General features: G+C 44.9%; 1 protein-coding gene across 3 annotated transcripts in view; it reads right to left on the bottom strand.

The window, feature by feature from the left end:
* DNAJC6 (DnaJ heat shock protein family (Hsp40) member C6) overlaps positions 1-11,253 on the bottom strand; it is a 154,930-nt gene extending 143,677 nt beyond the window's left edge. The window contains exons 1-2 of one of the 3 annotated variants that reach the window (XM_027113994.1): positions 11,058-11,167; positions 8,339-8,434 (exon numbers count right to left, since the gene is read on the bottom strand). Coding sequence is in view for 2 of the 3 variants with exons in the window: in XM_027113992.1 (XP_026969793.1) it covers positions 11,058-11,172 (115 nt within the window). In the remaining variant the exon portion in view is untranslated. Of the gene's footprint in view, positions 1-2,186; positions 5,097-8,338; positions 8,435-11,057 lie in introns of those variants that run through there. The other 2 variants (XM_027113992.1, XM_027113993.1) reach the window with 2 other exon arrangements.
* Between the last annotated feature and the right edge of the window lie 7,137 nt (positions 11,254-18,390).

Here is an 18,390-nt window from a genome sequence, read left to right as displayed (position 1 = left end):
CTAAATTGCTTTCTTACCACCCACAATCTGAAGAACAGTCATCTGGTCTAACAGTTATCCATTTTAGAGATAAGGAAACAGGTCCGAAAAAATCGTGGGTATTGTGCTAGGTCACCAGTGAGTTAGTGGCAAAACAAGCCAGAACCTAACCACCCTGACTTCCAACCAAGGCTCCTTCCAGAACAAAGTGAAACAAAAATTCTAAATACCAACTCCCCTAAAAAAGCAGCTGGGGATTTGAAGCCTAAAGCATCCTGCCTGATACACTGAGAAACTGGGAGTGTTTCAATTCCAAATGGGGGTGAATATTAACCTAACATGAGCCTCCAGCTCAGGCAGGCTTAACTTTTTCTAAACCATGCCCCTGGCCTAGCATGACATGGCACATAAGCACATTTTTTTCTTTCCAGAAACCTTTTCTCCAGCTACTGAAAATAACACAGGAAAGGCCAACATTCTCCCTGAGTTTCTTTAAAATGTTCTGATTACACAGACACAGGTTTTATTTGTCCATGAGAGCTTGGCTTAGAAACAGCAGTAGACAGGCACTCCTTGCATTTACCAGGGCCATGCAAATCTGTTTTCCGCCTCGCTAAGGCTGTTTAATCAAAATTTAAACATCAAAACCGCAGAGATCGCTATGTGGAACCGACACCAGCTACCCCAGACCCTCTTAAAGCCTCAGTTATAGTAAGTGAAATTGCTTAAGAGCCTTCATCACAAGCAGCGTGATAGATTAAAATACCAGCCTTCCTACCGGCATCAGGCTGTGTGTGGTTTTGTTTGGTTGGTTGCTTTTTGTTTGTTTTTAATATGGAATAAACATCACTGTCCATTACAAGATGAGAATCTTATGACATGCCAGAGAGTGTGCCTGAGGACTGGGCTGGTGAAGGCCAAGCGGGCGGCCCTGCATGCAGTTAGGAGAAGGCTTGGGGCCTGGGCGGTCTCACCAATGAAGAGAACCATCCGGCTCCGGTGTTGCGGAGGGTCGGTGGGCGTGAGCAACCTGTTCCGGCGCTGTGTGCCAGCCTCCACCTGAGCACCCAAGCCCGGTGCCCAAGGGCAAAGTGCTGGGGCCTCCTTAAAGCAGAGCGTGCTGGGAGGAGAGGGAGGGGTGGAAATTGCTGCAGAGAGGCTTGAGGTGAGATCAGCGAACGCCTGCTGGGGAAAAGGGGGGCGGGCAAACCCTAAAATTAGCTGGGGGGAGGCAGGGGCTGAGCCAGGCTACGCGGAGATTCGGCGGCTGCCCCGGAGCTTTCCCGGGAGCCCAGCCGCCCTGCGCCTTCCTCCTGCGGCAGGACCAGGAGCCGCACCTACGCAACACCACGGAAGGGCTCCTTCCTGGAAACAGGATTGGGGAACGCGTGTATCCTCCCGAGCCTTGGGATCTATCGCTCCTCCCCCATCTGCGGCAGAAAATGTTAAGGACCCTCGGAATTTGAAACCCCAGAATCCTCCAGAATCCTTGTTGTTGAACTTAATATTTATTTGGCTGGCTCATTTGAGAGACCTGACCTTTCCTGAGTTTTCATTTAAATCCGTTTCTCTCCTCCCCCATGCCTCAAGCGGAATTGGTTGGGGGGAGGGGGCGAGAGCGAGGGGGGGGATGCGAAGGGGGGTTGTTACCAGGGATCTAGGGGATGGAAGCTAGCAGAGTGGGGGGAGTTTGCATCTGAATATCTCTCTGCAAGATAAACACTTCTGAAGGTCAGTGACGGCTCCCCATTGGATCCTCCCGAAAAGGTGAATGTTCATTAAAGGCTTCTCCCTCTACATTTTTCTTAAGAACCCAAACTGTAGAAGTCCGAAGTATTTCAGATATTGCAATTCCAATAATGCACCGGAAACCTATATATTAATTAAGTATTCTGAACACTTGCAAAATAAAAGGGAACTATTATAAGGAAGTCTGTGAAATGTAAATATGTGTCATTCAGCCAAGATTAAATGAAGAATGCAAAAATGTTATATTTAGTAGCACAAAAATGGAAAACTGAATGACAATATTTGGAAACCAGAAATCAGTTATTTTTAAAAGTCACGTTTATTATTATATACTAGTATTTTTAAATAATATATGCACACTAATTTTAAATCAGCCATTTAATAGACACTAAACATGTCCATGGAGTGACATCTTATCCCTAGCCTCTTTTACCTACCCTCTGCAGTGGGCCCCTTACCTTTATTTTCAGAATCTTTCATTCTCTCCTTCCTCCCTCTGCTGCAAAGGAGCAGGAAAGTCCGGCTGGTTCTGCAACCCTGACTTTGGATTTGTCATTCAGACAGTCAGCGGTCTTGGGGGAGAAGTCCCTCAGCCGAGGAGCACCGGGCTCTGGTAATTGCATGCAAGTCAGCGTGCAGGGGTTATAATTTTGCTTATGCTGGAGCAGAAAGGATGGGGAATGAAGACAGACGTAAACACAAATTCCAAAACATGGCATGGAACTGGATCTGGAGCCTAGGCTTGCCTTTCCTTGCAGTAGGTTAGGGAATCAACTGTTCAGTGCCTCCTCCTCTCTGGAGAGATTTGATTCAAGTTGAAAGAGGACCACATGTGCCGTGCACCAAGCTTATTCTCAAATGGAGACCTTCACTTTGGAGGGGGATTAAGAGCCCTGTGCTTGTTTCCTCTTACATATTCATTCATTCAGCAAACACTTCTTTTACCTCTCTGTGGACCAGGCTCTATGCTAAGTATTGCGGACAGAACAGTGACGGGAACCAGCCCCAGTCCTCAAGCCACTCACCGGCTGTTACAATGCAGAGGCATACAGTGCCATCCAATGACCTATGTCTGCTGAATGGACCTGGGTTATTGAACCCAGTTCACCCAGGTGTAAGTTGGTACTCAAGGCTTTAGTGATTGGTCTTAAGCCACTGGATGGCTGAGACAGAAATGGATCTGTGGAAGCCAGACCAAACCCCCTCTCTGTTCGACAGCAAGGAGTACTCAAGCAAATCTTTCAATCATCCAATGCAAACTTACTTTCAATCATTACATACCTCAGATTCATTCTTTCATTCATTCACTCAACAACGGTTATTTGTGCCAGGCACAACTCCACCTGTTAGCAATTCAAGAGTGCAGGAAACAGACCAAGTCCCTGCTCTCCTGGCTATCACATTTGGGTGGGAGGATTCAGACAGGCCATAAACAAACAAATATAAACATATAATAAATGGCAGTAAATGCCGTGAAGAAGAATGAAGCATGATAATGAGGTAACAGAGCTGCCATTTTAGATAGTGTGGCCAGGGGAGGTGCCATTGAACTTGTTTTACAGAAAATGAACCAGTCATCACAGTCCCTTCCAAACATCTTCACTTAGAAATTGTTTTTTGAGTTCCAAACCCTCACAACTTCCTCTGCTCCGAGTGCACTCACTGATGGGTAGTGTTTATTCCCCAATATACAGACTGGTAAACTGACATCCAGAATGATTAACTGACCCAATCCAGGACCTCACTCACCTCCAAGATGGAGGAAGAGCAACAAAAAGAAATGCACCAACCTGCGCTCATCCCCAGAAATTGCTGGGTTAAGTACAATATTGAAAAGGAAAATTTGCCAGAGTAGGAGGTGAGAAAAGAGGGTTGAAGACCTCTCTCTACCACTATTACCTGAGTGGCGTACAGCAGGTGATTTAACCTCTCTGGTACCAGTTTCCTCATCTGTAAAGTGGGGCTAATCATCCGTGCCCTGTGTGTGGTCCAGGCTGTTCAGAAGATCAAAAGGGAGAGCAGATGTGGTACTTTGTAAACTAAGTTCTACATAAGTGTAAAGGATAATTATCAACATACTTGGGCACATTAAGAGAACTAATTGCTAGTGTTTACCTGCTCACTACGGCAGCCCGAGAGTCAAATATAGCTATAGAGGGAAAGCCTGTCGTGGCCACTAGGGGTCCTGGAGTTGATTTCTAGCCGCCACAATTTAAAGACTCCCTTAAAGTTTGGGGAAATTTTATTTTGTTTTTGTTCCCATCTTTCCTTGACAGTGGATAATATCCTTATGCATCCTTGACAACTTAAGGCCAATGAGGAACATCTGCCTTCATTGGAACTCTTCACTGGCCACCAAATGAGGCATGTTGCCCCATAAACCACATCAAAGAAACGGGCATCTCCATCTCCAAGGACCAAGGCCAGGGCAGCCAAAACGTACCCAGTTAGGAGCACCTTTAGGGGCAGATAGGGTGAAGGAGGGGGTGATGAGAAGACACCATCCGTGTACTCTTTCATCCAATAAATATTCATTATGCCAGACACTGCTCTGAAGACTGAGAATGACACAGTGCTGAACAAAACATTCTGTCCTCAAAGAGCTTGTGGTCTCAGAACAAGAGGTTTCTACAACGTATGCTGATTTACTGAGTTAGGCCGAGGACTGGGTCTGAATAGTAGGGCAAGGGCTATAAAGCAGGAGAGACCAGGTTCAAACATGGGCTCTGCCACTTCCTGGCTCCTAGAGTAAGCTGGGATATGTTCCTGCACCTCTCTAAGTCTCCATTTCCTGATCTGTAAGATGAAGATACTGAAGGCACCTACCTCCTAGGGTAGGATGAGGCTCAAATGAGTTAATGCATGTGAAGTACAGAGCACAAAGCCTGACACATAAAGGGAGGGCTCCATAAATGCTGTAAGACTAATATTATCACCTACTGACCTGGATCAAGTGTACCCCTCTGTACCTCAGTTTCCTCATAAAATGCAGAAATAACTAGTTTATATGGCTATTGTGAGAATTACATATCAGGAAGAAGATAAAGCCCTGGCGTAAAGGATTAGCTCACCCCCTGCCAGGCTCACTCCAGGCCCTTTTTCACCAAGCAGGCTCCCCAGGAAAAAAGACAAAGCCCGGGAGGAGTGAGGAAGTGGGAGAGAGCCTGCCACTTATGTTAACAAGGAAGCAATTTTTTTACAAGAGTATGATCATTTCTAGGGTTACCTGCATTTTACTCAACACTGTATTTTGAAAAGTTTCAAAATACAAAGAGTTGGAAGAATTGCATGGCAAACATCTTCAAGTACATTTTGCTAAATTTGTTCTGTCACATAGATGTTCATCTTTCTATTCATCCTTAACAGATTTTTTTAAATTAAGTTGAAAGAGATTTGAAGTCCTCTTCAGATAAGAAGAGCCTTTATTTTCCCTGATACAAATTTTACAGAAGCCTTACACTGGCTGATTCTGTGGCCATTCCAAGCAGGGTCAGGTAAATTCTTAGAAGCCTTGTCTTGCCCACAGTAAACCTCAAGGCCACCTCAGCTCAGGGACAAGGATAGACTCAAGCCTTGGAGCCTTCCAGAACAAGGCACTGCCTCATGCTTCCTATAAACTGGTACCAACAACCATTCTAAACATCCATTAATGGAAACGATGCTCCAGCTCAATAACCGGGTTTAGGGAAAGCTTCAGGCAGGCTCCACTGGCCACAAGTCCCTGCACAGCTCTGCACAGTCCTTGTCTTGTTGGATGCCACTTCTGAGTCATTAGACCGGTGAGTCATGCCCAGCAAGGGAGGCCATCTTGAGAGCAAAACCAAAGAGAATTTTCAAGAACAATGAGTGACACCCTGAACTGAAAGAGAATAAGGCTCTTCATTGTCCTAGCAAAACAAAAATGAAAGAAAAAAAAACGCTGCTGTTAACACTGTGGGTTCAACTTCCCAGCTGTAAATTTTACTCCGAAGAAAAACTCAGCAACAAAGGCTTTTATATTCCCTTGGAAATCTGAGAGCAAAAGAGACTGGGAGGATATTTCTCAAATTGGGCAGACCCAATGATCTTTCGGTAACTTGCCTGGACCCTCTCTTCTGGATTAGTCATTCATTTCCAAAACATGCCAGGGTGGGGTGACAGGAGAATGACTTCACCTGCACCACCACAGTCGGTCTTCCCCCAGCCACACCTGTCTGGTTTGCTCAGAGCATCCAAGTGGCCGTAAGCGAGATGAACTGGAGTGAGAAAACTGCTGACTGGGGGCTGGGGAGGGGATGGGGCTTTGTGATTAGGGTCACCGCAGGGAAGGGCAGCATGACTATAAGAAAAGCTGGGTGTGCTCCGATGAAGCCAAGCCACAAGGCAAGGGGAAGAGAATTAACACATGGAGTACCCACTGTGTGCAAGGCAATCTTCTTATCATCATCACCATCCTTTCAAAGAACTTATTTGCCAAGCATGGCCTTTAGAGCGAGGACTTTCACAGCACACTGCCTGGGTTTGGATCCCAGCTTACTAGTTGTGTAACTTTGGAAACGTTACTTATCCTCTTTGTGTTTCGGTTTTCTCGTTCATAAAATAGAGACTGTAAAACAGGGTTATTGTAAGAATTAAATAAAATTAAAATATTCACAGGTTTAGGACCACGGCTGGCACACAGTAAGCAAGGCATGCACGTTAACGCTTGCCAGTCCATCTTTTTTAGATGAGAAAAAATGAGGCAGAAAGAAGAAAGGAGACTTGCCAAAGGACACATAGCAAAAAAGTAGCAGAGCCAGGATACTGCCTGTCATTTACTTCTCACAACACCCCTGTGACGGAAGTGACATCATCTTCCTTCTATTGATGAGAGCTTGGAAGCCCAAGAGCTTAGTAACCTGCTCATCGCACAAGCTGGCAAATGGGAGAGTTAAGACTGAAAAACCCACATTCACTGTCTTTAAAGCCTTTGCACATCCCACTAGGCCAACGGTTCTCAAAGGTTAGCACACACCAGAATTACTGCAGGGCTTGGTAAAGCACAGGTTGCTGGGTCCCACCTCCAGAGTCTCTGCTTTGGTAGCTCTGAGGTGGGCTCCAAGAATTTGCATTTCTAGCAAGTTCCAGGAGACACTGTTGCTGCTGGTCTGGAGACAACCCTTGAGAACTACTACTCTACAATCAGGCACCTGTATGCAGAACAGAGGGTAGGAGAAGGTATGGGGCCTAATGGGTATAGGTCCCACTCCGGCAAAGGGTTGGCTACTTCACAGAGCCTAGCAAATATATTTTGCATTTATATGGTCCTTTCATAGTTATGATATCATTTGATCTTTCCAATATCCCTAGGTAGTGACCATTATCTCCATTCAATGTGATTTGTTTTTAGGGACATATGGCCAAAAAATGGCAGTAAGGATAAACCACAGTTCACCTGACAAGTGTTCTGTCCTTTCCTCCAGGTAACTAGTCCTGGAAAGCACTACCTGCGGATAGACTGACTCCAGGTCCAACCTGTGTCTTCCCAGGGAATAACTGAAGTTCAGGAAAGGGCACTTCGGCCACCAGCGTTTGCAGGAGGCAATTTCTGGGGGGAAGAGCTCAGGACTGGTTTTCTACCATCATTTCAAGGACTAGGAAAGCCTACTGCTCACAAAATACTTCCACCAACTATCCGCTCCCGTCTCTATAAGCTAAAGCTTTGCTATTTGACGTAAATCTGGTTCTCTGCAAAAGCTGGAAGCAATTTAGGGGCTTAATTTCTACTGAACACAGCCTGTTCATTTAGAACAGCTTGCATGGTTAGTAGATTTTTTTAAGTTGCTTGGACATATAAGCAGGTAAATCATTGGTATCCAGAAGATTTCAAGAACTCCTATGAGTAGATTTTTAAAAAAACATGAACCACCAAAAAAAAAAAAAACATAAACAGGCGTTCACACATGTCTTGGTCACACATGGCCAATATTCATGTGAAAAGATCTCCAGCTTCATTATTCGTCAGGGAAATTCAATATAAAAGCACCATGCAGTACCACTTCATACGCATCAAAAAATTCTGACAGTACTGAGTATTAGCAAGGAAGTAAGGAATCAATATATACATCCCAGAGGATTCATTCATTACTTAACCATTCATTCATTATTATCCAATAACTAAATAAACATATTTATTGAATGTCTTCTATATTCAGGATACAATATTAAGCTGAACAGATGCCAGAGGTCCCCAGAAGCTATGCTACTTCTCATCTGTAGCCTCCTGCTGAAAAAAAAAGGAAGGGAGGGTAGAAAGAAGGATACTGATGTAGAAGGCCTTCTGATTGGTCCAGAAGGGATTGCGGCCCCTGAAGAGCTTCCAGCCATGTTTTATTCCTACCGCTCATTGAACTTTCCATATTTGGGGTGTGATCATATGGTGCAATATCTGGACTAATATTAATAAAAATAACAACCACCACCTTGTGAGCTACTATGTACCAAGCACTTTATATACAATAACCCATATACTCATCACAGGAACATTATAACATAGGAGTATCATCCTTATTTTACGTATGATAGATAACTGAGTTTTAGAAAGATTTAGCACCCTGCCCAAGATCACACAGCTTATTAGTGTGCCACTTACTAGTGGCAGATTCAAATCATCGTCTGTCTGGCACCAAAGCATATGATTGTAGATGCCCCAAGTGACGCTGACATCATCGTGAGAAATTCAGGCCACCTTTAAGAAAAATTAAATAAAATTGGGATATGGATTTCATTCACTGCATAATATTTATTAATTTTACTTCTTCCCTCCATGTGTATAGATACTGGCACATGTTTATTTTGTGCCGATGTGGCAGAAAGGAAGCTGTGTGGGTAGTCAGGCCTGAATTGGCCACACACCAGTCCTATGACCTCTTGCAAGCTACTCTGTCTCTTGCTTCACTTTCCTCATCTACAAAATGGGGGAAATAAATACCATCTGTCCTCCCTCCTTCCAAGGTTAGTTAAGATCTAAACAAGACCTTATAGTTGACCTACTCCATAAACTGTAAAGTATCATATAATATAAGACATTATAATGGCCTCATCTCCAGGTTGTAGGGGGGAAGGGGAAGTAGGGAAATACAGTGATCTGCCAAGATCCTACCTAAGAAAAGAGAGGTGTGGCGTGGCAATGGGCCCCAGGTAAGCCATGGGTGAACTCTACAATGGGAACAAAGAAGAAAAAGAGAGGATGGTTGTGGACACAGTATACACCTGGGTTTAAAAATTATAAAACTAAAAAACTTATTCTAACCCAATTTACTGCAGTGGGAATACCCATTTATTCCTCTTTTGTAAAACATTCACACAACACCTGGAGTAACACTATGCATATAAGGATCACTCAAGGAATACTTGTTGCAATTACCAATCTATTCAACTACTCAGGCAAGCTAAAGAAAAGGGGCGGTCAGCCTTTAGACCTACTAAGTTTCCGCAACAGTTCTTGATGCAGTGTGGAAAGAATTAATTGGCGCATTCACTAAAAGTAATAACACGTCCTTTGAAAGCCGGCAAGATGACAAGGCCAAGCCACAGAGCCTCCCTAACCATCAACAATAGAAAAGCTTGTTTCTAACACAATAATTGGTGTTGTTTCTAACACAAATATTTGAAGGATAATTATTTTTGCTCTTTGTCAAATTTCTTTTTAGAATGCTTACTATGTGCCAGCACTTTACAATTATTAACTCATTAATTCATTTAATCTTCGTAAAAACCCTGGGGTGGAGATGGGGGTGATGCGGCCCTGTTGCAGTCTAGCTTCTGCCCTGGCTCAGGTCGGCCATTTTAGAACTCAAGGCATGTCAGCCTCTGAAGAATCCTCAGATGATGGAAACAGACGAAAAGGACATGATAGGACACACAGACAGACAGACACACACACACACACACACACACACACACACACACACACAAGCAGACAGGTATCTACAAAGTACCCAGCTCTGACTTAGCCTGGTGGGGGATGCAAAGATGAAGTGGATGAGAACCTGCCCACATGGAATCTATAATAGCAGATGAACAGTGACAAATGATGATGAAATACCAGCAGACAGGTTACAGGTGGCACCTATCCCAGGAAAGGCTTCACAGAGGAGATGCATTTGTGCTAGTCCTAACGGACGGGTAGGAATTGGCCAGGCTGAGAGACCAAGGCATGGCCACTGCAGATAGAGAGAAGGCAATGAGCCAGCAGATCGTGTCAGGTCCCTGTGCTCAGAACATGTTAGTGGCTTCCCAGCTCACTTGGAATAAAATCCAAACTCCTCATCATATACTACCCAGACCCTGACCCAGGCCCTGCCTGCCTCACTTTCCCCTTGCTTAGCTCAGGCACACTGAGAACCTTTCCACCTGCTATTGCCCCGGCAGGAAGCTCTCCCCTGGCTCCATGCTGGAGTAACTCTGAATCAGTCTTCAGGCTCAGCTGTAATTGCATGGCCGCAGAGACGCCTTCCCTGTCCACTCCCCAAGTAAGCTAGGGCCCCTCTACCTTTTCTTCTCTCCCAGCAGACGATTTGATTCCTTCCAAGCACACAGAGCAATCTGCAATGGAGACTTTTACCTATTTGACGTGTGTAACGTCTGTTTCCCCCTTTAAAAGTGGTTCCATGAGCTGCGGCCTTGCCTATCTCGTTCAATCCTGGGCCCTGACACACAGGAGAGCTCGATAAAAATTATGGAATGAATGAATGCAGTGAGTCAGTGACTGAATAAATGTGAGTTAAGGCCCTGGTGAGGATAGGGTGGAATGTGTTTGGGAAATAGTTAATTGTGACTAGAGCTTACAAGATAACAGATGGGTTGGAAAGAGGGTGGGTCCAATGGGGAGGACCTCCAAGGCAGAGTTGGGTGCGGATTAAATCCCCCAACGGGTACTGCATTGCAGGTGCCGGCCAGGTTTTGGGGGGAGGGGGATGCAAACTGTTTTCCAGAGGCACCCCGGATTCCCTCTGTCCAGAGCCAAACGGACAGACAGGGACTTGTGCGGGAAATTAACAAGCTGCAACCACCTGGGCCAAGGGGAGATACGCTTAAAGGGTGGAGGGGGAAGAAGGGACTGTCGTCGAGCTGCCCCGGGGGAGCTTGGGGACTGCTGTAGTCCCCGCGGCCGAGGATCAGGGAGGAGGGTCGCCCAGGCAGGGCCAGACGTCCAGGCGGCGCGGCCCCCGCCCGCGGGCCCCGGGGGCCGAGAACCCAGCGGGAGATGCCGCCCACGGCAGCAGCCGGAGCCACCGCGGCCCCGCTTCAGCGGGAGGCCGGCGCCCGCCGCTCGTGGTAACAGGTCCCGCGGCCGCGCCCACACTCACCCTGCGCCGCCTTGGAAGCCGAGCGCGTCCGCCACAGCCGCCGGGTTGCCTTCCACGGCCGCAGCGAAGAAAACAGCCTCCGGCTCTTCTTGCCGCTCTTCTCAGTTGCTCCCATCTGTGCGCCCGCGCCCCTCCCCCGCCGCCCGCCGCCGTCCGAGGATGGCCTCCCGCTTCCCCGGCCGCCGCGCTTCTGCCAGGTGCCAGGCAGTCGCCGGGGAGGACGCGGCCGCGGGGGGAGGAGCTTGCGGCCGGATGCGGGGCGGGGAGGGTGGGGACCTCGCTCGCGCTGAGCCTGCGGGTGCGGCCGACCAAGGCGGGGACGCTGCAGGGACGCGCCAGCCGGGGGAGCGCTCAGCCCCTGGCAGCTCACAGGTGAATGCTTTAGTCTTTCCCGCTTCGTTCCGGAGATGTTGACGGAGTGCCCAACTACTGCTAGGCATCATTAATTAACACAAACCCCCCTGGGATGTGCACTGATTTTTATCCCCAAATTACAAATGATAAAATTGAAGCTCCGAAACGTGAAGTAATCTGCCCAGAGATCACACAGCCGCTAAATTATGCCGATATCCAAGTCCTGGGCTCTAGCTATATTTTTTTCATCCCTTTCTACTGCCTCAGAATGATTCCACATTATGTTGGATTTTTTTTGAAGTTTTGCTTTTTTTATGCTTCTATTTTTTCTTTTTTTTTTTCTTTTTTTCTTACATCTTTATTGGAGTATAATTTCTTTACAATGGTGTCTTAGTTTCTGCTTTATAACAAAGTGACTCAGTTATACATATACATATGTTCCCATATCTCCTCGCTCCTGCATCTCCCTCCCTCCCACCCCTCCAGGTGGTCACAAAGCACCGAGCTGATCTCCCTGTGCTCTGCGGCTGCCTCCCACTAACTATCTATCTTACGCTTGGTAGTGTATATATGTCCATGCCACTCTCTCGCCTCGTCACAGCTTACCCTTCCCCCCGCCATATCCTCAAGTCCATTCTCTAGTAGGTCTGTGTCTTTATTCCTGTCTTACCCCTAGGTTCTTCATGACATTTTTTTTTCTTAAATTCCATATATATGTGTTAGCATACAGTACCTGTCTCTCTCTTTCTGACTTACGTCACTCTGTATGACAGACTCCAGTGGATTTTTTTTATTTAAGTCTGATAGATATTCCTGTTTTCCTCATGCAACAGATTAAGAATCACTTTTTTAAAAAAATTTATTTTTGGCTGCATTGGGTCTTCGTTGCTGCACTGGGGCTTTCTCTAGTTGCTGCAAGGGGGCCACTCTTCGTTGTGGTACGCGGGCTTCTCATTGCGGTGGCTTCTCGTTGTGGCACACGGGCTCCAGTAGTTGTGGCTCACGGGCTTCGTTGCTCTGCTGCATGTGGGATCTTCCCAGACCAGGGCTCGAACCCGTGTCCCCTGCGGATTCTTAACCACTACTCCACCAGGGAAGCCCTTTTTTTTTTCTTCTTCTTTTTTTTAAGAACCTATTCTATGTGCAGGCACTTTTACACATATGCCATGAAACCTCACAGCAACCCTGTGGGGTAGGAGGCGTTTCCCATTCGCCAGATGAGGAAACTGAAATGTCAGAGCTGAGGTGGCCCAGCCCCCACCACTTTATCTCTGTCGTGATTTTGCCTGTAGTTAAGAGTCGGAGAGGAAGAGCAAAACCACGATCCCTTAACACTGCCTGACTGAAATAATAATAGCTAACATTTATGGAGTGCCTCTCATGTGCCGGATTTTACATACATTACCTTATTTAACTCTCCCAATGATACTCATGGGAGAGAAATTATTAATATCCTCACTTAACAGATGGGGGAAACTGAGTATCAGAGAGGTCAGGTTACCTACATAAACCCATATAAAGCTTATATGTTAGGTTGAATCATGAAACTACCATTTTTGTAGGTTCAAACAAAAGGCTCAATTCATCATATGACATTTTCACCAGATGATCAAAATTTAAATCACCAATGGAGGGAGATGATAATCCAGTGCATCCAGATGATACACTGAGAGACACATCACCTTTGTCACATTCTGGCCAAGAATGCACAACCTGAATCTAATCATGGAGAAATATAAGTTAAACCCCAAATGAGGACTTTACTATGAAAACTGGGGTACGGGGGAGGGGGCGTCAGGGCAGGGGTGTTATATTCGTTAAAAATGTCAATGATATAAAAGATGAAGAGGGACTTCCCTGGTGGTGCAGTGGTTAAGAATCCACCTGCCAATGCAGGGGACACGGGTTCTATCCCTGGTCTGGGAAGATCCCACGTGCCGCGGAGCAACTAAGCCCGTGCGCCATAACTACTGAGCCTGCGCTCTAGAGCCCACGTGCCACAACTACTGAAGCCCGCGAGCCACACCTACTGAAGCCCGTGCACCTAGAGCCCATGCTCCAGCGACAAGAGAAGCCACTGCAATGAGAAGTCTGCACACAATGAAGAGTAGCCCCCGCTCGCCACAACTAGAGAAAAACCCACCCGCAGCAACAAAGACCCAACACAGCCAAAAATTAAAAATAATTAATTAATTATTTTTTTTAAAGATGAAGAAAGGCTGTGGAGGTGTTCTAGACTAAAGGAGGCTAAAGAGATATGACAGCTAACAGTAATACCTGACTCTAGAATGGACTGTGTTGGAGTTTGGAAAAAAGACTCCAAGGGACATTATTAGGTCAATTTAAATATATATATATGATTAAATAAGTGTCAGTGTCAGATAAACTACTGAAGTTGATAACTATACTGTGGTTATGTAAGAAAATATCCCTATTTTTAGAAAATACACACCAAGGTATTTAGGAGTAAAGGGTCATGATGCATTTATTTTACCTTCAAATGGTTTACAAAAGAAGTTTCATATATATGTTTGGGGAGGGGGGAAGCAAATGATAAAGCAAATACAGCAAAAGTATAGTAATAGGTGAATCTGGACAAAGAATATATGGGTGTGTTTTGTACTGTTCTTATTCTTGCAACTTTTCTGTAAGTTTTCAATTTATTGCCAACTGAAAAGGTTATAAAAAAAACCTTTAAGTTTCATAGAAAAAAGAAAATAAAGTGGGAAGACTGTACCTGATATTAAGGCCTACTGTACAGCTATAGTTATCAAAACAGTGTGGTCTTGGCAGAGGGATAGATGCATAGATTAATAAAGAACCCAGAAACAGACCTGCACACATATACCCAACTGATTTTTGACAAAGGTGCAAAAGCAGTTCAATGGAGGAAAGACAGCTGTTTCAACAAATGATGCTGAAGCAATGGGACATATATTGGCAAAAAAAAATTAACCTTGACTTAAACCTCACACCTTATACAAAAATCTAGAAAAATGGATTATGTTATTTTATTCTATGTTATTCTACAGAAAATAATAAGAGAAAATCATCTGGGGTCTGGAGCTATGCAAAGAGTTGTCACCAAAAGCATGATCCATAAGAGAAAAAAGTTGATAAATTGGACTTTATCAAAATTAAATACTTTTGCTCCGCAAAAGACCCTTTTAAGAGGATGAAAATACAAGCTACAAAAGGGGCAAAAATAGTTACCTGACAAAGGACTAGTATTTATAATATATAAAGAATTCTTAAAACTCAACATTAAAAATAATCCAATTAGAAAATGTGCAAAAGACATGAGCAGATAGTTCACTAAAGAGGATGGACATACAGATATCAAATAAGCACATGAAAAGATATTCAGCATCATTAGCTATTAAGGAAGTACAAATTAAAACCACAATGAGATATCACTGCATACCTCAGAATGGCTAAAATGAAAAATAGTGACAACACCAAATGCTGGTGAGAATGCAGAGGGAGAAACTGGATCCTTTACACATTGCGGGTAGGAATGTAAATGGTACAGCCACGTTAGAAAAGAGTTTAGCAGTTTCTTATAAAACTAAACACAGCTACCATAAGACCCAACAATGGCACTCTTGGGTACTTATCCCAGAAAAAAATGAAAACTATGTTCACACAAAAACCTATACAGCAATGTTTATAGTAGCTTTATTTGTAATAGCCCCAAACTGGAAGCAACCCAGATGTCCTTTGGGTGAATGGTTAAACAAGCCGTGGTATATCCCTACCATAGAGTACTAAGCAATAAAAAGTAACAAAGCTATTGCTACAGGCAACAAACTATATGAATCTCCAGGAATTATGTTGAGTGAAAAAAGCCAATCCCAAAAGTTATGTACTATATGATTCCATTTATATAGTATTCTTGAAATGGCAAAAATTATATAAATCAAAAACAGATAGTGGGACATCCCTGGTGGTCCAGTGGATAAGAATCCACCTTCGAATGCAGGGGACGCGGGTTCGATCCCTGGCGGGGAAACTAAGATCACACATGCCGTGGGGCAACTAAGCCCGTGCGTCGCAACTACTAAGCCCGTGCCCACTGGAGCCTGTGCACCACAACTAGAGAGAAACCCACGCACCACAATGAAGATTCTGTGTGCCGCAGCTAAGGCCTGACACAGCCAAATAAATAAAAAATAAATAAATAGACTTATTTAGAAAAAGACAGATAGTGGTGGCCAGGGAGGAGGGAGATGAGCATGGCTATAAAAGTACAACAGGAAAGGCCTGTGGTGATCGAACTGTTCTGTATCTTGTCTGTACCAATGTCTACATACCGGTTGTGATATTAGACTATAGTTTTGCACAATGCTCCCACTAGAGGGAATGTGTAAAGCTGTACGTAGGATCTCTGTATTATTTTTTACAACTGCATGTGATCTACAGTTATTTTTAAATTAACAGTTTAATTTTTAAAAAGCCACATGTCCGCAATTTCATATAGTTCACTCTAATATCTAAATCGCGCTTGAGCCAAGATTCCACCGAGGCCCACGCCTTCATGGCTACACTCAGCTTTCTTGTGACGGCTGGCTCACTGTGGGAGACCAAGGACCATCTGCCAGGTTCCAGGGCGGAGACATGGAAGACGCGGAAAGGTCACAGGAGCATGGAGACCCAGGTCAGCCAGGGAGTGCTAAACTACTCTCCTGTTTGGAATGAGTCCCTTGGGGGTCTAGATAAGGGACACTCGAAAAGTAATTAATGGCCAGACCTATTTTGTTCTTTCTCTAATCCAAGAAGAATAGGAAGATATAAATATGAAATAAAGAAGGGGAATGGGAGAGACCAGGAAGAGGGTGGAAATTGAGAGGTGTCCTCTCTATCGGCAGTAAGCTGTATTTTCTTCTACACCAGCCTTCATTCTCCATGCCATCTAGACTAACGTCTAAAGAAACAGACCCCTAGAAGAAACAATCTAATTAACAAAGCTACTCAGAAATAGCAGCCACATGCCAGCAACTCCTACCCTAGACAAGGGTTGCCCTCTGCTCCTGGGACTTCTTACTTGGCCTTGCGGTTAGGACACCTAAAATCGAATCCTGGTTAGCAGGACCACCTGCAAAATATTGGTTATGTCCCTTCCCTTCCTGGCTTACAGTTTTAATCACCACGACCTCCACTCCCATTAATGAATGGGATTTAACCACATGACCTAGAAGTTTCCTTCCAGGGTTTCCCACCATCCTTCCCTGCATGTCCTAACTCTCACTAGTTTTGGAATACTGCTACGTATCAGTAACCCCAGTGCCTGGCTTAGAGACTCACCTTTTCTTCTAGTGTTTGGTATATCCAGTGGATTACAGTAGCTTCTTGGAGGGCGCATTTGCTCACTGCTTAGACGTCACGGGTCAGGGTGGGATGAGAGAGACATTCTTCAGCTTGCCCTTTTAGTCCAAGCATCATGTGATTTCATGGCACCCCTCCAGCTTGGAGCTGAAACCGGCCAGAAGTCTCTGGCTCCCACGGTTACAGCCTGCTCCAGTCAGATCCAGTGGGAAGCCTTCCCAGCAGTCCCTGGAGCCCATGGGAAAAGAATGCAACCTGAGAGAAGATCTTCCACCCAAGTAGAAACATGCAAGTGCCCTGAGGCACATTCATAAGCACTAGCAACATGGAATTTCTTTTCAAATGTCGAAAGTGCAAAACAAATATTGGGCATAGGACAAAAAAAAGACTCCCCAAACTCTGAATTCCATTCATGTCGTTTTGTTTACAAAGCTAAGTCCAGAAATTCAAAGATGGCAGTGCTCAAAGTCAATGGGATACAACACTGTGTGTGTGTGTGTGAGTCTGCGTGTGTGCAGTGTGCGAGGGGGCTAATAGAAAGGAGCTGTGTGAATCCTGGCTCTGTCACTAACTGTGTGACCTTATCCAACTTGCCTAACTTCCCTAAATCTCAGTTTTCCCATCTGTAAAATGGGGATAGTAAATAGTACCTACCTCACAGGGTTGTGATAAGTTTTACTATCATATGTAAAGAATCAAGTAGGCTAAATTAAACAAAGGAGCTTATTATAATACTATGTCCATTTAGAGATACAGATAAAAAAGAATGGCATCTCCTTTCACAATGAATAAATAAATTGTGTGTGTGTGTGTGTGTTTGCACGCGTCTCAAGAGAGAGAAAAATGGGACGGTTGATAATTGGTGAAGATCACATCCTTCAAACTTCATGATTTAATTCCATGTCTGTCTTCTTTTACGCCTGAGGTGTCCTGTTACTCACCCTCCCTTACAGAAAGTTCCAGAATGTAAACTAAACTGTATAACCTAAAGGCAGCTCAGGTGCCTTTGGAACCACTGGATGCTGTTTCACGTTACCCCAATGGCAACGCCAGTAGGACTATCACTAGTACAGGAAACAACTCAGGGTAGTCTCCACTTTAAACTTATTTTTCAGTCTGAAGTTCTGAAGTTTATATTGTATTGAAAATAAGTGCTTAAAAATCTGTCTTTCCTCCAGAGACTAGAGCTCCCATTTTTGCATCTGACACCTGGCTTATTAATCACAGGACTCTCTGCACTCGGCACAGACTTGGCAAAGTAGACGTTCTCATTAAATGTATTCTTATTCTGTTTGCGGTTTACATCAGAACAAAGGGACTTTATTGCAGGGGAGTGGTGATCATGAGGCAGTACAGAGAAGAGTCATAGTAAAAAGTCACTACCACTCTAGGCTGGAAGGGCAGAAGGAGAAGGCGTTACAGCAGCCCGGGGGTTGGGGCCACCGGACGGAAGATGGAACCAAGGGGATGGATGCCTAGGAGAAGAAACAGCCTCTGCAGGCATTTCAGAAAATGTTTTCTGACCTGTACCTCAATGTGCAGCCCCACATAGCCCAGACATCCCTCACTTCCAAGGAGCTTTTCCAGAAATCCTCCTTCCCTGTCTTCCCTTATGTTATCTGGGATTTAGGAGCAGTGGAGAAGAGTGATGAAA

This window comes from Aethalodelphis obliquidens, unplaced genomic scaffold (genome assembly GCF_003676395.1).
Source record: "Aethalodelphis obliquidens isolate GAN/ISIS:26980383/991018 unplaced genomic scaffold, ASM367639v1 scaffold13, whole genome shotgun sequence".
Lineage (NCBI taxonomy): Eukaryota > Metazoa > Chordata > Mammalia > Artiodactyla > Delphinidae > Aethalodelphis > Aethalodelphis obliquidens.
The sequence above is the reverse complement of the archived record's forward strand: the minus strand, read 5'-3'. Positions and strand labels throughout refer to the sequence as shown.